At 45.1% G+C, this 23,062-nt stretch overlaps 1 protein-coding gene across 2 annotated transcripts in view; it reads left to right on the top strand.

Moving 5' to 3' along the window:
- Positions 1–23,062, top strand: part of TUBE1 (tubulin epsilon 1) — a 74,729-nt gene that overhangs the window by 46,849 nt on the left and 4,818 nt on the right. For both annotated transcript variants that reach the window (XM_068231318.1, XM_068231319.1), the window contains 4 exons: positions 16–185; positions 3,750–3,890; positions 6,845–6,985; positions 8,651–8,825. In XM_068231318.1, coding sequence (XP_068087419.1) covers positions 16–185; positions 3,750–3,890; positions 6,845–6,985; positions 8,651–8,825 — 627 coding nt within the window. The remainder of the gene's footprint in view (positions 1–15; positions 186–3,749; positions 3,891–6,844; positions 6,986–8,650; positions 8,826–23,062) is intronic.

The raw sequence follows: 23,062 nt of genomic DNA, 5'->3' as shown, positions 1-23,062 counted from the left end.
TTTTTCAACATTAAGTCATTGGTAGACATCGTGAACAAAATCCACCAGATGGCAAACTCCGGAAAACTTGGAAGCATAAAAGCAAATAGTCTCGTAACCTCTAGTAAAGGTGGTGTGAAAGAGGCGGAGAAACCATTTGATGCCATGAACAATATTGTAGCAAATTTGCTTTTAAATCTCACCAGGTAATATCCAAAGAGCCCTATAGAGTTTTGTATGACTAGGTGTAAATTACAGGAATAAGACTGAATAAGAGTTGAAGGGACAAATGCTAAATACCTGTTTACATATACACCACAACACTGCTCTCTGCTCTAGTAAAGTGTCCACTATGCAATTCCTGGTGAAGTCTGGTACAGTGGCAGTCTACGCCACGTCATTTCCCATAAGGCAGAGCAAGTGAGAAATTCCATTAATCTGGAACTTGTGGCCCACCCCTATTCTCAGGTAAACTGGTTGGGGAAGATGCCAGATGCTTTTCAACTTGTAAAAGGCAGTTATTGATCCATTTCTTTTCCACTAGTAAATAGGCCCACCCATTAAAAACCGATGCTAGGCCACAACCGATGTGCCCACCCCCCCCCAAGGAACAAGTGCACAGATACGCCCCGCTCGCCCGTGCCCCACTGCTGTCTGAAGTATATGCACACAGGGCGATGTTGCTTGCTTGTCAGTTGAACAAAGGTCTTATTACCCACAATGCAATGAGGTTCACAGACAGCAAGCTGTCAAGTCTGGAAGCAAGGACACACACACATACGTTTTATTATATAGGATGGCAGTATCATGGGGAGTGGGGCGGGTAGGTGCAAATGGATTTCCAGCTTAAAAAAAAAAAAAACGCTCTGTTACCATTTTCTTTTTCTCTGACTTGGAGATCAGTGAAAAGATTTGATACATCCCAATCTTTCAGGATTACCTGTAGAGTAATGAGTTTTAGAAGTCAACTCAATTTAGCATAGTTGTAAACATTTGCCCACTGGGTTGCACACAGGAATGCAAGGAACTGGAGATTGTGGAGAAGCAACTGAGAAGCTGTAGATCCATGCTGCAAGTATATCTCTATTTTATTTTGCAAAAAACACCATTTTCTTTTTTATTATTATTATTATGATTCATATAAAACAGCTGTGCCCGGCCTTTAATCATAATTAGCATGTTGGCTGCAAATATGCATAGCTTTAGATATTTCCCACTAAATCCTCTCAAATTCTCTGCAGCATCATAGAACCACAGCTAATATAAAAATATTGTCATGCTGCACTGAACAAAGTAATATTCTCAGAAATTATATGTGCTATTTAGTATTGTGGTTTTTGAAAAGGTTTACAAAAATGCAATAGCTGTGATAATTTAACAACACCCTTTTAATTCAGTGCCACGGAATATGTTGGCACTTTATAAATCAATAATAATTCTGTCTGGCCAATGAAGGGACCTTAAAGGGTTACTGAACCCAGACCATTTTTGAGCTGAATGCAATTAAATATTATCTTTCAGCTTCAGTCTGCAGCTACTGGAGCTTAACCATTTCTCCGCCCAGACGTGAAGCTCACGTCCGGGCGGCTGCTCTGCTGCGGTGCCATGCTTCGGTGCGCTCCCGCGCTGTCCCCTGGTAGCCCTGGGATCAGTGAACAGGACCATGGTACCCGATCACTGATCCGTGTCCCCAGTAGAAAAACCGAAGCGCTCTTACTAGAGGCTTCAGTCTTTCTGCACGTAAAAACGCTTAGCGAGAAGCACAAGGAGAAAAAAAAACCTCAAGTGGCCATCTTGTGGCCAAATGGCAAAACTACATCTACATATTTTTTACATTACAATTTACACATATAATAACATTAAAAATTAACTGTTTATTTCCCACACCAAAATATTACCCAAATAAAATTTTTAATGGAAAAAAAAATTACAATTAAAAAGAAAAAAAAAGACAAATAGTTATACCTAAGGGTCTGAACTTTTTAAATATGCATCTGAAGGGGGTATACTACGAACATTTTTTAAATTATAAGCTTGTAAATAGTAATGGACGCAAAACGGAAAAAATGCACCTTTATTTCCAAATAAAATATTGGCGCCATACATTGTGATAGGGACAAAGTTTAATTGGTGTCAAAACCGAGGCAAACGGGCAAATAAAATACATAGGTTTTAATTATGGTAGCATGGGTTATTTTAAAGCTATAAAGGAAACTGAGAAATAATGCATTTTTTCCATTTGTTTCTTATTAATCCTTTTAAAGAGACTCCGTAACAAAAATTGCATCCTGTTTTTTATCATCCTACAAGTTCCAAAAGCTATTCTAATGTGTTCTGGCTTACTGCAGCACTTTCTACTATCACAGTCTCTTGTAATAAATCAATGTATCTTTCCCCTGTCAGACTTGTCAGCCTGTGTCTGGAAGGCTGCCAAGTTCTTCAGTGTTGTGGTTCTGCTATGAATTCCCCCTTCCAGGCCCTTCTATGCACACTGCCTGTGTATTATTTAGAACAGGGCAGCTTCTCTCTTCTCTCTTATCTTTTACAAGCTGGATAAATCGTCCTCTGAGCTGGCTGGGCTTTCACATACTGAGGAATTACAGGCAAAGCTGTTTGCAGGAAGAAACGAGCAGCCTGAAACTTCAGTGCATGAGAACTGCAGGGGGAAAGAAACACACAAATGATCTCTTGAGATTCAAAAGGAAGGGTGTATACAGCCTGCTTGTGTATGGATGTATGTTCTATGTGTGGACATACTGTACATCAACCTACTTCCTGTTTTGGTGGCCATTTTGTTTGTTTATAAACAAACTTTTTAAAACAGTTTTTAACCACTTTTAATGCGGCGAGGAGCGGCGAAATTGTGACAGAGGGTAATAGGAGATGTCCCCTAACGCACTGGTATGTTTACTTTTGTGCGATTTTAACAATACAGATTCTCTTTAAAATGCATTTATAAAAAAATAATTCTTAGCAAAATGTACCACCCAAAGAAAGTCTAATTAGTGGTGGAAAAAAACAAGATATAGATCAATAAGTTGTGATAAGTAGTGATAAAGTTATTAGCGAATGAATGGGAGGTGAAAATTGCTCTGATGCATAAGGTGAAAAATCCCCCCAAGCTGAAATGGCTAAAGGATACATGAGGCCAATCTGAAAAAGAAAGGCTCTACTCACCTGGGACTTCTTACTGCCCCTAGAAGTGTCTCTGTTCAGGCGCCTGAAGTTCTGCTCTGTTCCAGGCTGCCGCTGTCCTCTCTGTAAGATCCCTCGGGGCGCTGGACAGAGACACTTCTAGGGGCTGCAAGAAGTCCCAGGTGAGTAGAGCCTTTCTTTTTCAGATTGGTGTCATGTATCCTTTAAAGGAGTTTTAAAAATACACTTTACACAAAGCAGCATGTAAAATAAAAAAAATAAAAAAGTCACCCCTTTGCAGCCCAAATATTCATTCCTCAAGGAGGGAGGGATCCTACAAATCCACCGAGATGCTGGGTATGTGTATGCATAGTTGGAAGTAATCACTCCCATCTCACTAACAGCTGACATAGCGTAATAACAGGGCATCTGTATTACAGATTCTGAAATACTCCACTATATAGAGGGGATTTGAGAAAGTTAAGATACTCTTCATACTCTTTCTCTGTATACTCTTTACTATGTTTATATTTCTTCTATGTTACAAATGTGGTAGGGGACCACAATGGCAAACAGCGAAAGATATGAATTTGTGCCCAAGCATTCTGTTGTAAATAATATAATTTCTCCCTCAGCTCCGCAAGATTTGAAGGACCACTTAATATGGATCTGAATGAGATCACCATGAACTTGGTCCCCTTTCCTCATCTGCACTACTTGACTTCAAGCCTAACTCCTCTCTATACACTTGCTGATGTGAGTGTACCCACAAGAAGGTGAGAGGCCTGATGCTAGTGTTATGGATGACAAGGACATCGATGATGTTGAAATTGTGAACCCTGCAGAGCTGTTTACTATCTACAGAAAAGTTTATGAAGATTACCATACATCTAAAATGCAGTAATGCTTTCAGATATCTTTAATTATGAAAATGTAAGAAATATATACATTTTCAACATCATTGCCTTTGATACATCATTAAAACAGTAGCTATTATTCAATTTGCATTTTATCCTGCATTTTTCAGCACTTTGCGTTTTGAAAAAGTACAAGTAGGGGGAAAAGTACTGTCAAAATTATTCTGAATATTTTCTTGCTTGGTGGTGACTTAAAGAGAACCCGAGGTGGGATTTAATTATGTTAGTGGGGCACAGAGGCTGGTTGTGCACACTAACACCAGCCTCTGTTGCCCCATGGTGTGCCTCCAGGACCCCCCTGCGCGCCGCCATACCCCCCGCAGTGCTAGCGACACGCAGCGTGTCGCCAGCACATTTTTTAACTCTGCCTGTCTGTTAGCGCCGCTCCCCCGCCTCCTCTGTATCGGCGCTACCCGCCCGCGTCACTTCCCTCCCGCTGATTGGAGGGAAGTGACGTGGGCGGGTAGCGCCGATACGGAGGAGGCGGGGAGTGGCGCTAACAGACAGGCAGAGGTAAACATTGTGCTGGCGACACGCTGTGTGTCGCTAGCACTGCGGAGGGGATAGCGGCGTGCAGGGGGGGCCTGGAGGCACACCATGGGGCAACAGAGGCTGGTGTTGGTGTGCACAACCAGCCTCTGTGCCCCACTAACATAATTAAATCCCACCTCGGGTTCTCTTTAAAAGGTATTTTATTGATCAGGTGTGAAAATATCGCCTACCGTTACGGTGAACTGAAGGTGAACTGAATCGGGGCTAATGTGATTTGTATAAAACTCATTAGACCTTGCAGACTATGTGCCCAAATGGGTAGAGCTTTCCCCCTATGCCACCATTTGAGAAATTCTTAGCCCGGGGGGGGGGGGGGGGGGGCATTTTGCCAAAGATATTTGAGGTATTCTGTGAATGTCTGGGATTGTTTTTACTTTGGAGGAACAGTCTGTTCACTTACTGCACATCTAGGAGGAGACAGGGAGGTGGGGACGACCCTGATAACGTTCCCAACGTGTGAATTGACTGTTTTGGAGGTGTAACAGGACGGTTTGTCTCACACTAAGGGTGTAGTGGCAGCTGTCCTGTTTATGCTCAAGTGACAAGATTGTATCAGATCAGGAAGTCTGGTTATAGAAGAGAGCTCCTGTGATTGATAGACATTTTATATGTGAATTTCATCCCGGAGTGTTTTGTGTAGCGCTGCCTCTGTGGTAGGATTTTCTGTATAGGAGGTGGCGAACCATCACTACCTGTCAAATAAGGTTTTAATAGCAGTGCGTGCTTGTGACAATTTGAACTCCTATTCAATGTTAAGGATCGTGGAATCTTCCTCACCTCCATTGCTTCCAAAAGGAAATTGGAGTAGTTGTATGTGGAGATATTTTGTAAAATCTGAATGCCCTATTTAATAAGGGCCCTCCCCACCTAAGGAAATGACTACAAGGGCTATAAGTAAAAAAAAAAAAAAAAAAAAAAGAAAAAGAAGAAGAAGAAAAGAGACGGAAGAAATTATTTTAAGAAAAATGACAGGAAAAAAAACAGTTGCCATGAAGTCTTGATTAAAGAACCCCCACCCACCAAAAATCTCCTACGCTGTAGCACAGCTACCACATCACTGAGTTCTGTCATCGGCATGTTTAAAATATCTGCCCGTGCTTTCCATTGTTCCATTTATTTGAGCCATCATGGTGTGTTTGTGTGTTTCAACAAGAAGTACAAAGGTGCTGTGGCTCCATTAATGTTGTGGCAGCTATTTGACAGTGTGGACCGGCAATGGGTGGGTTCTTAATCAAGGATATGACCCCCAGAGAATTGCAATGATTGGAACAGGTGCTCCTCAATGTTAAGAACCATGTTGCCAATTTTGCTCAGGGGGTAGAGCCTTGCGGGCTTAGCCTTCCTATAAAGTACCAATCTGCACTAGAGATAAGACATCCAAAAGGCTTTGGGCAGGGCAGCCAGAGTTTTTTTTCCATTTCTTTTAAACTTAAAAAGCACCAGGAGTGAAAAATGAGTGTGTGACAGTCTGTAATGTAAGGCTCTGTGTCAGGTGGTAGGGTTACTTACTCACCCACACACCCATAAATCATTATATGTCAGAAACTCTACCTCGGCTGCGGAAAATGTTCTGAGGCTCTGTGACCACCACCAACTGCGTTTCAACAGCGAGCCCCCATCTCAGCAGCCACCAATGAGGCTACAGCTGCCAGGCTAGGGGCAAGCCATGGCAACGCAGGTGGGGGTGGCTACAAAGCTTTGGAACACTTTAGAACAAATGCCATAGCAGTTTTGTTGAATTCAACCGGTACAGGTGAGCCAGTGAGTTATTAACGCTATCACCCACACCGGTCCTGGCAGCACAGACGTAGAGCTGTACAGCAATTGTTTCATGAATGAAAAATGTAATCATTGAATTTAGATCATATACATGCTACAACTAACAAAACAAAGAGTGAGCAGATTCAGCTTGCGAAACTCATTTTTGGTGGTTTCTGTAACCCAACTTTCAAGGAAAAATGATTCACTTTAGGATTGGCATGAGGAAATCCCTGTAGATTTGACTAGTCCTACCTGCATGAATGAAACACTTCCTACATAAGGCAATGGGGATGCAAAATTGAAACCTCTGAATGGCATAATCCAACATACAGTGAACTGTTGCCATGACTGCAAAGGCGCGTCATTTAACATGTCTAGACAGTATATCCAGATGCAGACTGAACTCAATTATAATCCCATCGTATTACAAAAAGGTTTCTATATCCATGTCGTATATCATTTTCATTGTCTTTATACATGATTTATTTATTTATGCTCAGGTTAGACCAGATGTTCTCGGATGCCTTCAATAAAGACCACCAGTTAATTCAAGCAGACCCTAAACATAATCTTTACCTTGCTTGTGCTTTGATGGTGAGAGGGAATGTTCACATCTCAGACCTCCGCAGGAATATTGAAAGGTATGTACTAAGCCATTGTTTCCCATATCTGTCCTGTATTTATATCAGTTTTATTTTCAGTTCCATTGTCAATCCCAGGAATTTTTTAATTTTCTACCATTTTAACTCAGGGCAAGGATATTCCCTATATTTCATTATTAGTTTTAGGATGTCTGGTAGTGACACTGCTGAGTGCACTTTATGTATTAAAGTGTAAAGTACATGTTGTATATGCTAGGGATTCTATACTCAGTCCTTGCATCGCATTCTAGGCTATAGCTAAAGCAGCAAGTGGTTCTGTTGCCACAGCAAGTGATAGGGATGAGAGTAGGCAGCCTTGTCTTTTTCCTCTCTTTATTTATATAGCATTTATTCTATACTTTGGCTGCAAGGCTTTTATATAAGATCTACATTTTTTTCCTATTTTAACCTTATTTCTTCAAAACGTTTTATGAGTTATGACCATTGAACACTAAATTATCAAAGGTTTTATATGTATCTAGTGATAGAATTGTTTTTTTTTTCTTGGGCTATTTACATTCTGCAAATTTTAGAAAGGGAATTCATATACTGTATATTTATTTATTTTACTAGATTCCATTTGAGATGTTTGTCCCCAAAACTAGAATCTCCTTTAGTAATATGCCTGTGTTTTGGAATACAGTTTAACCACTTGAGGACCGCAGTGTTAAACCCCCCCCCCCCCCCTAGTGACAGGACATTTTTTGTTAAAATGGCCACTGCAGCTTTAATGCCAAGCTGCAGGGCCGCACAACACAGCATATGAGTGATTCCACCTCTACCTTTTCCCTCCACCAACAGAGCTTCCTGTTGGTGGGGTCTGATCCCCCGCACAATGTTTATTTATTTTTTTCCACAAATTATTTGTATTAATTATTTTTAAATAAATGTGGTTGGTTTTGTTTTTTTTGTTTTTAGGGGGGGTTTTTTTTTGTGTTTTTTTTTTTTAGGTGTTTGTTTTTTTCTCTCTCTCTTTTCCCTAAACCCTCCCTCCCCCTGCTAGCCAATCATTGTGATCGGCTGTCATAGGCTTCAGCCTATGACAGCGGATTACCACTGACACTCTGGAGGGGACAGCCGTGTCACACGGCTGTCCCCAGTACAGCACTGCTGCAGATCGCAGCGCTGTACAAAGTAATTAGACAGTGGTTACGCCATCACAGTCTACCTGAAGGTGGAGCAGTGTACCTGACAGCCGTTCACGCCAATCAGTGTGGAGCGGTCCTAGGGCTGCCGTACTCCTCACACCACATGGCGTGGAGTAGTCGGCAACTGGTTAAAGCTCCCTGCACACTGCAAATCCGTTTTGCGATTCCGTTTCCAATTTGCAATTCAGTTTTTCCCTGAATGCAATCAACAGAAAAATGGAGAAAAATGCAGCATGCAGTAATGATAAAAAAAATCTGAATCGGATGTAAAAACCGATTCAAAATCGGAATCGCATGCAGTGTGCAGGGAGCCTAAGTCCTGTCTAAGACTTCACCTGTCTGTCACACGCCATAGAAACCCACTCAGTACAAGAACCATTACAACTACCATCTTTTAGTTTTTATTATGGGAACATTGATATCTGTTCACTGCCTTACTGTCAGCTGCCATCTGTGTTACGGAACCTCATTACCGTTTTAAATGTCATTTGTAAATTTTTGGTTTTTTTTTTCCCAGGCTGAAACCTTCACTGCAGTTTGTCTCCTGGAACCAAGAAGGGTGGAAGACCGGATTGTGCTCTGTCCCTCCTTTTGGACACTCCCATTCTCTGCTTGCTCTAGCTAACAACACATGTGTGAAGCCTACATTTATGGACCTCAGAGACAGGTTTAATAGGCTGTACAAAAAGAAGGTAAGTATCTCACAGTATTTGCCTTTTCCTAGTTTCTATGTTTTTGAAATTCACACTTTTCCTTTTTATAGTCCTGATTGGACTATAGAGAGAGTGAACAAAAAGAGCATTAGCCAAGAGCGGGGAAGACATTTTGAAGGAATCCTGCAGGTCCAATTGGAGGAGACAGGTGGTTTCCTTTTTCCACCCCATACAGGATAGAGTTTAACAGCATAGTGGATATAGTTAGGAGACACCTACCAGTATTATATGGGGATCCTGAGTTAGCTTGTGTTCAAACAAAGTAGAAAGAAAAAGTGTGGCGCATCCCACTGGCATGCGATCTACCCTCGATGGTTACTACACAGGCTTATACTGGAAGACCCACTATTTGCACTACATAGCCAAATGTCACTTGACGTGTGCTCTGCATAAACAAACAGGAAGAAAGTTCAATCAAATGGCAGCAAAAGATCACAGAGGCGTGCACCTTCAGTCCTTGGATTTATTTCAAACAATGTGACAGTGTAACCACATGGCTTATTCCTCGTATTCCACGATAGCAAAACGGCATATAAGTAGTGCAAATATAATCTTACATATCCTCTAGATCAGTGTTTCTCAACTTTTTCGGCCCAAGTACCCCCTACCGCAATTCAGTTCCAGCCAAGTACCCCCCCACGTGTATGTATATATATATATATATATATATATATATATATATATATGTATATACACACACACACACACACACACACACACACACACACACACACACACATATATATATATATATACACACACACACGCGCGCACGCACACTTATACCGCATATATACCGCACCGCAGGTATAGGTGCCCCCAGGTATAGGTGCCCGCCCCCAGTATAGGTGCCCTCAGTTTAGCTAGGTATAGGTGCCCCCAGTATAGCCAGGCATGGGTTGGTGCCCACAGTATATATATAGGTATAGGTGTCCTCATAGCTAGGCATGGGTGCCCCTAGTATAGCCAGGCATGGGTGCCCCCAGTACAGCCAGGATTGGGTGTCGTCCAGTATAGCCAGGCATGGGTGCCTCCTAGTATAGCCAGGCATGGGTGCCCTTAGTACAGCCTGGCATGGATGCCCCCAGTATAGCCAGGTATAGGTGCCCCCAGTATAGTTAGGTATAAGTACCCCCAGTATAGCCAGTCATGGGTGCCCTTAGTACAGCCTGGCATGGATGCCCCCAGGATAGCTAGGCATGGGTGCCTACAGTTTAGTTAGGCATGTGTGCCCAAAGTATAGCCAGGAGGGGATGCAGCGCAAAACGGGGGAGCATGCCCACACATAGCGGCGGGGAGGGGGGTCCACTCCCCCCCTCCCTCACCTTGGACTCCCCCGTCAGTGCTTCCCCCTCCGACACGCATTAATAGCAGACAGTGGTGGCGGCATGGTAAAAGGAACGCACACTTACTTCTGCGTTCCATGCCGGAGGTCCGATCTTCTCTGAGTCTGACACTACTTCCTGATAAACAGGAAGTAGTGTCATCTCTGAGAGAGAAGGACCTCTGGCGTGGAACGCGGAAGTAAGTCCGCGTTCCTTTTACCATGCCGCCGCTGCTATTAATGCGTGTCGGAGGGGGAAGCGCTGACGGGGGAGTCCAAGGTGAGGGTGGGGGGGAGTGGACCCCCCTCCCCGCTGCTATGTGTGGGCATGCTCCCCCGTTTTGCGCTGCATCCCCTCCTGGCTGCGTACCCCCAGCTATGGTCTCGCGTACCCCCTGGGGTACGCGAACCGCGTGTTGAGAAACACTGCTCTAGATGGTGGGTCATCCCAGTGGAGGTGGGTGGTGGGCATAAGGGTGGCTAAGCGACGGCCGTTTCGCGTCTCCTGACGCTTGGTCAAGCTGCGTGCCACTGACAATGGAGGCTGTGCGCTTCCGGAGTTAAGACGGGGCACCAGGCTCTGCCCCTTCCGGTCGCGTCACTTCCTCCTTGCTGAGGTTGGTTGCGTAGGATACGGGGACGCTACTCAGAGGGCCGGGAGGCGGAGATTTAAGTTCCGCCTCCACCACTGGACCAACCATTAAAAAAGGAGGTAACTAAATTGCTATGGTTACAAAGCAGCGCTTGCAAAGCTAGCGTACAGTGCTAACCAGCCTTAGGGCACTTGTACTAGTGAGCGAATTTATACAGTCCGCTTAGCATACATGCATGCATGCTCATAGGACCCTCATAAAAATACGCGTCTCCGCATCTATTACAACTGTGAATTAAAGTGCTACGCAATATAAAAAAAACTTTAAAAACACACAAATGGGGGGCTCACATTAAAATTCTGAAGAGGTAAAGCTATTATTATAGGTCACGTGGGCATCTAGCTCAGGGGCATAAGGTCAATGTGAGAAACACTAAGCAGTTCTTACACTGCAATTTCTCAGTTAATTAGACACAAGCAGGGCCACTGTTACTAAAGATGTGCATAAATATTGCTAATATATATCTCGTCCATTTACGAAAGGGGACACGAAACTCCCCTATCCCTATTAAGCATGCAAGCAAAAGTACACCTCAAAACATAATGCAGTACATATGAAAAATTTGTTAACTTATTGTTTCAAGGATCTAACATACAAGATAGTTCTATTTTTTCATTAACCTCTTGAGGACTGCAGGGCTAAACCCCCCTAGTGACCAGGCCATTTTCAGTAAAATTGGCCACTGCAGCTTTAAGGCCAAGTGCACAACACTGCACACAAGTGATTCCCCCCCCCCCTTTTCTCCCCACCAACAGAGCTCTCTGCTGGTGGGGTCTGACCGCTCCCCCCATGTTTGTTTTTTTCATAATAAATATTGTTTGTTTTTGTTTTAAAAAAAATCCCTCTTTCTTTAAACCCTCTCCCTCCCTCCCTCCCTCCCCGCAGCCAGCCAATTATGGCGATCGGCTGTCATAGGCTTCTGCCTATGAGAGCCGATCGCTCTCTTGTCCCCCAGGGGGACAGCCGTGTCGCACGTGCTGATCGCAGCGCTGCACAGTGTAAATAGACGGCGTGATCGCCGTCTAACAGTCTCCCGAGCTGCAATAGCCGCTCGGAGACTGAAGAGGGGGAGGAGCTGCGCCCTCCGAGTATGAGATGTGCGCACGATCTCATGCAAATTACAGCCCCAGGACTTTACGCCAATCGGCGTTAGGCGGTCCTGGGGCTGCCGCCGCGGCCACGCCCATCGGCGTGACGCGGTCGGAAAGTGGTTAAGGCCTAAAGGGCCCGTTGCATCAGTCTTCAAGATTAATCTTGTCTCCCTCCTCAACAACAATCGCTCCCTGTCGCCCCCTCTCAAGGGGATCTCTTGTTTTTCCAGGGCTAGAAATCGCAGATTAAATCTCTCAAGTGGGTGTTCATTTCTCATATGCTCAATAAGTCGAGTACAACCCCTTCCCGACTTAATAGAACTCATGTGTTCACCAAATCTTATTTTTTCCCCACAATCCTTCAGGGCAAGGTGGGACGTCGCCCCTCCCAGACGCAGGAACAGACAGCACTTCCCCTATAAAAGAATCAAATGGTTAGTCCACCCCCAGTGCTGTTTGTTCCTGCGTCCAGGCAGGTCGGCATCTCCCCTTGGGATTGAGCCTGTGTGCTGGGCTGCAGGTGTCTGTTCCTAGGGTGGCTGAGACGACGGTACTGAGGTCGTCTAGCCTTCACCTCACACTGGGCTGTGTCTGTGAGGTTGCCTACCTTTCTCGGCCGAATGTGGTGTGGTGGTGGAGTCGGAGCGGGAGAGGACCGGATGCTGGTAAGTCATGCGTGATTTGCATGCAGAAGAATATCCGCATGAGGCTGGTTGATGCGTAGGTTCCGGCGGGTATGTCGGAGGCCGCGTTTTAAGCCTATGGGGGCCGGTCCTTCTGTCACTTCCGGTTCCGGCTCTGGTCCCGTCTTGTGTGACGTCCGCGGGCGGAGGGTTTAAGGGAAGAGCATGTGCAGGCTGATGGTGGCTTTTGGTGTATATGCAGAGCTTCTGTTTGGGTTCAAGGTGCGTTTGTAGTCCCTGGGGGGGCTCAGCGCATCTCTGATGGAGGCCATTCGGAGGCGGCCTGGTGTTGCGCTGATCCACCTTTTGCGCAATTTTCAATTTTCGATTTTATTTGATTAGCCGCACCCAGGCTATGCATATACATAGGTTGGGATTTAGTTGGTGTTGGGCCCCTCATATGGAGGATTGACTTCTTCGCAGTGGGAGGGACGAGTACTTAATAGGTTGCATGCAAGCTGTTAATGGAAACCAACATCCTCCTCTAGTGGTAGACAGGTCATGTGTATGCTCGGTGTGTATTCGACCCCACAAGTGGGGCTTGCACTCTTTTGCAGGTAGGCACTGGTCTGTTTTTGAGTAGCGCTGCTCATTTCCTTGCTATGTACTAATGTAATTCGTTTTTGGTCAGCTGCTCCCACTTAATAGCCATGCTTTTGGTGTATATGCAGAGCTTCTGTTTGGGTTCAAGGTGCGTTTGTAGTCCCTGGGGGGGGCTCAGCGCATCTCTGATGGAGGCCATTCGGAGGCGGCCTGGTGTTGCGCTGAGCCACCTTTTGCGCAATTTTCAATTTTCGATTTTATTTGATTAGCCGCACCCAGGCTATGCATATACATAGGTTGGGATTTAGTTGGTGTTGGGCCCCTCCCATGGAGGATTGACTTCTTCGCAGTGGGAGGGACGAGTACTTAATAGGTTGCATGCAAGCTGTTAATGGAAACCAACATCCTCCTCTAGTGGTAGACAGGTCATGTGTATGCTCGGTGTGTATTCGACCCCACAAGTGGGGCTTGCACTCTTTTGCAGGTAGGCAGTAGTCTGTTTTTGAGTAGCGCTGCTCATTTCCTTGCTATGTACTAATGTAATTCGTTTTTGGTCAGCTGCTCCCACTTAATAGCCATGCTTTTGGTGTATATGCAGAGCTTCTGTTTGGGTTCAAGGTGCGTTTGTAGTCCCTGGGGGGGCTCAGCGCATCTCTGATGAAGGCCATTCGGAGGCGGCCTGGTGTTGCGCTGATCCACCTTTTGCGCAATTTTCGATTTTATTTGATTAGCCGCACCCAGGCTATGCATATACATAGGTTGGGATTTAGTTGGTGTTGGGCCCCTCCCATGGAGGATTGACTTCTTCGCAGTGGGAGGGACGAGTACTTAATAGGTTGCATGCAAGCTGTTAATGGAAACCAACATCCTCCTCTAGTGGTAGACAGGTCATGTGTATGCTCGGTGTGTATTCGACCCCACAAGTGGGGCTTGTACTCTTTTGCAGGTAGGCACTAGTCTGTTTTTGAGTAGCGCTGCTCATTTCCTTGCTATGATGGTGGCGTTTGTTGGTTGCTCTGCAGTAGACAGACTGCAGTCCTTGGGCAGGATATCGTTGGTTATGATGTCTGCTTCAGAAAAGACTGCGAGTAATCCAGCCCCCCTAGAAGGTGAGGCAGAGAGTCTCTTTCTGGGGTTTTGTTTGTGCATATTGTTGAGTTATCTGTATCTTATACTGCTGTGTGTGTTATTGCAGGCAAAAACAACTGAAGCAGGGAGGCCTCCTCCTACTTTAAGAGATGCCCTGTATGCAATGTGAAATTGCCATTGCCCTATGCCAACACTTTATGTCAACAATGTACAGAAAAGGTTTTGGGAGAGCAATCTGGTCCTTCTGTACAAAAGACTTTGCAAGCTTTTAGAGAAGAGATCAACTCCTCTTTAGCTTCTTTTAAATCCTCTTTATCTGTGGCTGCTGCTTCTACATCTCAGAGTACTGTATCAGTGAATCCAGTGACTGAGGGTGAGAGTCAGGAGCAGTTGGATGTGAATGAGAGTCAGATTCTAAAGAGGTAGAAATGGATACTTCTTCCCGATTCAAGTTTCGGGTGGAAGATTCCGAGGCCCTGATTGCGGCGATTAATGAAACTCTTGAATTAAACAATGAGGCAGCTGTTTCTTTATCCCTGCATGACCAATTATATAAAGGGATGGAGGAAAAGAAAGGTCTCACTTTTCCGGTGCATAATGCTATCAAGCAGACCATTCTGAAGGAATGGAAGGATCCAGAAAAGACTGTTTATTTCTAAAGCTTTGAAACGCAGATTTCCTTTTGCGGGTGAGGATTCGGCTTTATGGGACAAGTGTCCGAAGTTGGATACTCCCTTTTCGCAGGTATCTAAACAGGGTGATTTGGCTTTTGAGGATCTAGGGGATCTTAAAGACCCCATAGACAAAAAGATTGATGCTTACCTTAAAAGGACATGGGAAGCGAATGCGGCTACGTTTAGACCAGCAATAGCTTTAACCTATGTAGCCAGAACATTAGAATTGTGGATTAACCAACTCAAGGCAAATATTTTAGCAGGGGCATCAGTGGAACAACTGATGGAGTCCATTACAATTTTGAATAAAGCATCGAATTATTTGGCGGATGCTTCTGCGGAGACTATAAGGTTTACAGCCAGATCTACTGCGCTGGTAAACGTTTCCCGGAGGGCATTATGGCTTAAGACCTGGGATGGTAATTTAGCATCCAAAAATAGATTATGTGGAGTGCCCTTCTCAGGCGATCTATTGTTCGGTCCGGATTTAGATCTGGCGTTGGAGAGATTTTCTAATAAAAAGAAAACATTTCCTAAGAAACAGAAATTGTCTAATAGAAAATATTTTTGTAAGCCAGTGGCAAACCAGAAGGATTCATATAAAGACCAAAAAGGAAACAAAAGGTGGTTTAGTGACAAATCCAAAAGAGGAGGATTTAGATCTAAGCCATCGGAGGGTCAGTCAAAGACACAATGACTTGTGTCAGGCGGTCGGGGGAAGGCTAAAATATTTTTACCACACTTGGTCAAGGGTGGTAAAAAGTCCGTTCATTCGGCAGACAATCAAATTCGGTTAACAAATCGAGTTTGCCATGCCCCCTCCGTCAAGATTTGTGATTTCAAGACCACCAAGAGACCCAGGTCTAGTTCCAGAGATTCTGAACATTTTAGAAAACATGTTAAGCCAGAATGTAATCTGCAGAGTTCCGAAGAATTTCTGGTAAAAAAGCAATCAGGAAAATATCGTCTGATCCTAAACGAAGAAATTGAACCCGTTTATCAGGAAAAAGAAGTTCCGAATGGAATCAATATTTACCATAAAGGAACTTTTATTTCCGGAGGCATTCATGGTCTCGTTAGACCTCAGGGATGCTTATTGGCATGTGCCAATCCACAAGTGATCTCAAAAATTTCTAAGGTTTGCTCTTCAGGTAAACGGAATACTAATGCAGTTTCAATTCCTATGCCTCCCGTTTGGGATCACTTCCGCACCAAGAATGTTCACAAAAATTCTGGGGGAAGCTTTGATTCCTTTAAGGGAAATGTCGGTCATGGTGATTCCATATCTGGATGACCTTTTAAAGGGACTCCGAGCAGTGCAGAAACTATGGAAAGATGCATATCATTTTAAAGCTCTCTTTCTCCTCTTTCCAATGATATATAAACCGCCGCTCTACGCCTTTTAGTTTTCGCTATTTTCGCGATTGAAATTGCCGCGGCCGTGATTTCAATCGCGAAAATAAAGAAAACTAAAAGGCGTAGAGCGACGATTTAGGTGTCGCCAGAAAGAGGAGAAAGAGAGCTTTAAAATGATATCGATTTTTCCATAGTTACTTGTATTACACAGGACGACACTTTCCCCAGTGTCAGCAGCTCCATTCAGCAGAAAAAGTCGGCCTGTGTAATACAATCTAACTATGGAAAGATGCGTATCATTTTAAAGCTCTCTTTCTCCTCTTTCTGGCGACACCTAAATCGTTGCCCTACGCCTTTTAGTTTTCTTTATTTTCGCGATTGAAATTGCGGCCGCGGCAATTTCAATCGCGAAAAATAGCGAAAACTAAAAGGCGTAGGGCGGCGATTTACATATCATTGGAAAGAGGAGAAAGAGAGCTTTAAAATGATATGCATCTTTCCATAGTTTCTGCACTGCTCGGAGTCCCTTTAATTATGAGCAATTCAGTGGCAGAATTGAAGGATCATCTGCATGTAGTGTCAGATCATCTGCAGTCATTAGGATGGATCATAAATCAGGAAAAATCGTGCCTATTACCAAAGCAAAGAATGGTGTTTTTGGGCATTTCAATAGATTCGCTGGATCAAAAATTTTATCTTCCCGTGGAAAAAAGGGAAAAATAAAAAAAATGCTATTCTGACACTTCAAAAAGAGTGGCAACCTTCATTAAGAATGATATCGCAAGTGTTGGGATTAATGTCATCAACAATAGTAGCGGTGCCATGGGCACTGTCGCACCTCAGAACGCTTCAGAATTTTCTATTGGAAAATTGGGATGGGCAGCCGAGAAGCCTGGACTTCAAGGTGTCCATTCCAATATTGGTGAAAACATCACTTCAGTGGTAGTTAGAGGACTCCAATCTACTAAAGGGCAAACTATGGAAGTATCCAACAAGGAAAATTTTAACCACGGACGCAAGTTCGTGGGGATGGGGGGCTCATGTGGACCATGCAGCGTTCCAGGGCAAATGGTCTAGGCAGGAGTCTCAAAACTCTTCGAATTGGAGAGAATTGAAAGCAGTGAGTTTAGCACTCACTCAGGCAAAGACAATAATATTCAAGACACATGTCTTAGTTCAGTCAGACAATGTTACGATGGTTGCATTTATAAACAAGCAGGGCGGCACGAGGTCCTCGTTATTGCAGGAAGTTGCGGCAGAGATTTTATTCTGGGCAGAAGAGAATGTGTTGTCCTTGAGAGCGGTTCATCTCAGGGGCACATTGAATATGGATGCGGACAAGCTGAGCAGAAACAAAATTCTAGCCCCAGAGTGGTCATTAAACAAACAAGTATTTCTGCTGATCACGGAAAAATGGGGTATTCCGTCAGTGGATCTTCTAACATCTCAAGAGAATGCGCAGATGAAAAACTTTTACTCATTGAATCCAATGGACAGGGCGATAGGGATAAATGCGTTCAATTACCAATGGGACTTTCCTTTGATTTATGTCTTTCCTCCTCTGAACATGATCCCGGCGGTTCTTGGAAGATGGAGACAAAATCGAGGGTGAATGATTCTGATAGCGCCTATGTGGCCAAGAAGATCTTTGTTTGCGATGATGAAAAGATTCACGGTGGAACAACCATGGTTACTGCCCCTCTGGCCAGATTTGTTGGTTCAGGGGGATCTTTGGCATCCACATCCGGATCGACTGAATCTGGCTGAGTGGATCCTGAATTAACTTGGTTGAGGAGCATGGGAGTGTCAGATAAAGCGGCCTCAGCGTTAATTGGAAGTCGTAAAGAGGTGACAAGGAAAATTTATTTAAAGTACTGGAACGTTTTTCATGTCTGGCTGAAGAAGTCTTAAAGGGAAGGTTCAGGGTGGCTCTTAACTACTTCCCGACCGCCGTATAGACAAATTGCGGCCGGGAAGCAGACGCCGCAAGGACCGCCGTATTGACAAAATGCGGCGGTCCTTGTTTGGGCATGGGCGGAGCGATCGCGTCATCCGTGACGCGATCCTCCGCCTCCGCCTGTCGCCGCTCACTCGCCGCAACATCCCGCCGGCCATACGGAAGCGCCGGCGGGATGTTAACCCGACGATCGCCGCATACAAAGTGTATAATACACTTTGTAATGTTTACAAAGTGTATTATACAGGCTGCCTCCTGCCCTGGTGGTCCCAGTGTCCGAGGGACCACCAGGGCAGGCTGCAGCCACCCTAGTCTGCACCAAGCACACTGATTTTCTCCCCCCCCCGCCCCAGATCGCCCACAGCACCCATCAGACCCCCCCCCCTGCCCACCCCCCAGACCCCTGTTTGCACCCAATCACCCCCCTAATCACCCATCAATCACTCCCTGTCACTATCTGTCAACGCTATTTTTTTTTAATACCCCCCCCCTGCCCCCTGCTCCCTCCTGATCACCCCCCAACCCCCCAGATTCTCCCCAGACCCCCCCCAGACCACCACCCCCCAATGTACTGTATGCATCTATCCCCCCTGATCACCCGTCAATCACCCGTCAATCACCCATCAATCACCCCCTGTCACTGCCACCCATCAATCAGCCCCTAACCTGCCCCTTGCGGGCAATCTGATCACCCCCCCACACCAATAGATCGCCCGCAGATCCGACATCAGATCACCTCCCAAATCCATTGTTTACATCTATTCTCTCCTCTAAACACACACTAATTACCCATCAATCACCCATCAATCACCCCCTATCACCACCTGTCACTTTTACCTATCAGATCAGACCCTAATCTGCCCCTTGCGGGCACCCAATCACCCGCCCACACGCTCAGATTGCCCTCAGACCCCCCCTTATCAATTCACCAGTGCATTCATTACATCTGTTCTTCCCTGTAATAACCCACTGATCACCTGTCAATCACCTGCCAATCACCTATCACCCATCAATCACCCCCTGTCACCCCCTGTCACTGCCACCCATCAATCAGCCCCTAACCTGCCCCTTGCGGGCAATCTGATCACCCACCCACACCATTAGATCGCCCGCAAACCCGCCGTCAGATTACCTCCCAAATGTATTGTTTACATCTGTTCTCTTCTCTAAACACCCACTAATTACCCATCAATCACCCCCTATCACTGTTACCTATCAGATCAGACCCTAATCTGCCCCTTGCGGGCACCCAATCACCCGCCTACACGCTCAGATTACCCTCAGACCCCCCCTTATCAATTCGCCAGGGCATTATTTACATCTATCCTTCCCTGTATTAACCCACTGATCACCTGTCAATCACCTGCCAATCACCTATCACCCATCAATCACCCCCTGTCACCCCCTGTCACTGCCACCCAACAATCAGCCCCTAACCTGCCCCTTGCGGGCAATCTGATTACCCACCCACACCAATAGATCGCCCGCAGATGCGACATCAGATCACCACCCAAGCGCAGCGTTTACTCTCCTCTAAACACCCACTAATTACCCATCAATCACCCATAAATCACCCCCTATCACCACCTGTCACTGTTACCCATCAGATCAGACCCTAATCTGCCCCTTGCGGGCACCCAATCACCCGCCTACTCGCTCAGATTACCCTCAGACCCCCCCTTATCAATTCGCCAGTGCAATATTTACATCTGTTCTCCCCTGTAATAACCCACTGATTACCTGTCAATCACCTATCAATCACCCATCAATCACCCCCTGTCACTGCCACCCATCAATCACTCCCTGTCACTGCCACCCATCAATCACCCGCTGTCACTGCCACCCATCAATCAGCCCCTAACCTGCCCCTTGCGGGCAATCTGATCACCCACCCACACCAATAGATCGCTCGCAGATCCGACGTCCGATCACCTCCCAAGTGCAGTGTTTACATCTGTTCTCTACCCTAAACACCCACTAATTACCCATCAATCACCCCCTGTCACTGCTACCTATCAGATTAGACCCCTATCTGCCCCTAGGGCACTTAATCACCCGCCCACACCCTCAGAATGCCCTCAGACCCCAGCCCTGATCACCTCGCCAGTGCATTGCTTGCATCTATTCCCCCCTCTAATCACACCTTGAGACACCCATCAATCACCTCCTGTCACCCCCTAGCACACCTACCCATCAGATCAGGCCCTAATTTGCCCCGTGTGGGCTCCTGATCACTCGGCCAAACCCTCAGATCCCCCTCAGACCCCCTTCCGATCACCTCCCCAGTGCATTGATTGCATCTATTTTCCCCTCTAACCACCCCCTGAGACACCCATCAATCACCTCCTGTCACCCCCCTAGCACTCCTATCCATCAGATCAGGCCCAATACAACCTGTCATCTAAAAGGCCACCCTGCTTATGACCGGTTCCACAAAATTCGCCCCCTCATAGACCACCTGTCATCAAAATTTGCAGATGCTTATACCCCTGAACAGTCATTTTGAGACATTTGGTTTCCAGACTACTCACGGTTTTGGGCCCGTAAAATGCCAGGGCGGTATAGGAACCCCACAAGTGACCCCATTTTAGAAAAAAAGACACCCCAAGGTATTCTGTTAGGTGTATGACGAGTTCATAGAAGATTTTATTTTTTGTCAAAAGTTAGCGGAAATTGATTTTTATTGTTTTTTTTCCACAAAGTGTCACTTTCCGCTAACTTTTGACAAAAAATAAAATCTTCTATGAACTCACCATACTCCTAACAGAATACCTTGGGGTGTCTTCTTTCTAAAATGGGGTCACTTGTGGGGTTCCTATACTGCCCTGGCATTTTAGGGGCCCTAAACCGCGAGGAGTAGTCTAGAAAACAAATGCCTCAAAATGACCTGTGAATAGGACGTTGGGCCCCTTAGCGCACCTAGGCTGCAAAAAAGTGTCACACATGTGGTACCGCCGTACTCAGGAAAAGTAGTATAATGTGTTTTGGGGTGTATTTTTACACATACCCATGCTGGGTGGGAGAAATTTCTATGTAAATGGACAATTGTGTGTAAAAAAATCAAACAATTGTCATTTACAGAGATATTTCTCCCACTTAGCATGGGTATGTGTAAAAATACACCCCAAAACGCATTATACTACTTCTCCTGAGTACGGCGGTACCACATGTGTGGCACTTTTTTACACCCTAAGTACGCTAAGGGGCCCAAAGTCCAATGAGTACCTTTAGGATTTCACAGGTCATTTTGCGACATTTGGTTTCAAGACTACTCCTCACGGTTTAGGGCCCCTAAAATGCCAGGGCAGTATAGGAACCCCACAAATGACCCCATTCTAGAAAGAAGACACCCCAAGGTATTCCGTACGGAGTATGGTGAGTTCATAGAAGATTTTATTTTTTGTCACAAGTTAGCGGAAAAAGACACTTTGCGAAAAAAAACTATTAAAATCAATTTCCGCTAACTTGTGACAAAAAAATAAAAACTTCTATGAACTCACCATACTCCTAACGGAATACCTTGGGGTGTCTTCTTTCTAAAATGGGGTCATTAGTGGGGTTCCTATACTGCCCTGGCATTTTAGGGGCCCTAAACCGCGAGGAGTAGTCTTGACACAAAAATGACCTGTGAAATCCTAAAGGTACTCATTGGACTTTGGGCCCCTTAGTGCAGTTAGGGTGCAAAAAAGTGCCACACATGTGGTATCGCCGTACTCGGGAGAAGTAGTATAATGTGTTTTGGGGTGTATTTTTACACATACCCATGCTGGGTGGGAGAAATACCTCTGTAAATGACAATCTTTTGATTTTTTTACACACAATTGTCCATTTACAGAGGTATTTCTCCCACCCAGCATGGGTATGTGTAAAAATACACCCCAAAACACATTGTACTACTTCTCCCGAGTATGGCGATACCACATGTGTGGCACTTTTTTGCACCCTAACTGCGCTAAAGGGCCCAAAGTCCAATGAGTACCTTTAGGATTTTACAGGTCATTTTGAGAAATTTCGTTTCAAGACTACTCCTCACGGTTTAGGGCCCCTAAAATGCCAGGGCAGTATAGGAACCCCACAAATGACCCCATTTTAGAAAGAAGACACCCCAAGGTATTCCGTTAGTAGTATGGCGAGTTCATAGAAGATTTTATTTTTTGTCACAAGTTAGCGGAAATTGATTTTAATTGTGTTTTTTCACAAAGTGTCATTTTCCGCTAACTTTTGACAAAAAATAAAATCTTCTATGAACTCACCATACTCCTAACGGAATACCTTGGGGTGTCTTCTTTCTAAAATAGGGTCATTTGTGGGGTTCCTATACTGCCCTGGCATTTTAGGGGCCCTAAACCGTGAGGAGTAGTCTTGAAACGAAATTTCTCAAAATGACCTGTGAAATCCTAAAGGTACTCATTGGACTTTGGACCCTTTAGCGCAGTTAGGGTGCAAAAAAGTGCCACACATGTGGTATCGCCGTACTCAGGAGAAGTAGTATAATGTGTTTTGTGGTGTATTTTTACACATACCCATGCTGAGTGGGAGAAAGATCTCTGTAAATGGACAATTGTGTGTAAAAAAAATTAACAAATTGTCATTTACAGAGATATTTCTCCCACCCAGCATGGGTATGTGTAAAAATACACCCCACAACACATTATACTACTTCTCCTGAGTACGGCAATACCACATGTGTGGCACTTTTTTGCAGCCTAACTGCGCTAAGGGGTCCAAAGTCCAATGAGCACCTTTAGGCTTTACAGGGGTGCTTACAATTTAGCACCCCCCAAAATGTCAGGACAGTAAACACACCCCACAAATGACCCATTTTGGAAAGTAGACCCTTCAAGGT

Source organism: Hyperolius riggenbachi, chromosome 4 (assembly GCF_040937935.1).
Source record: "Hyperolius riggenbachi isolate aHypRig1 chromosome 4, aHypRig1.pri, whole genome shotgun sequence".
Classification (NCBI taxonomy): Eukaryota; Metazoa; Chordata; class Amphibia; order Anura; family Hyperoliidae; genus Hyperolius; species Hyperolius riggenbachi.
Note: the sequence above shows the minus strand (reverse complement) of the source record. Positions and strands in the feature narration are given on the sequence as shown.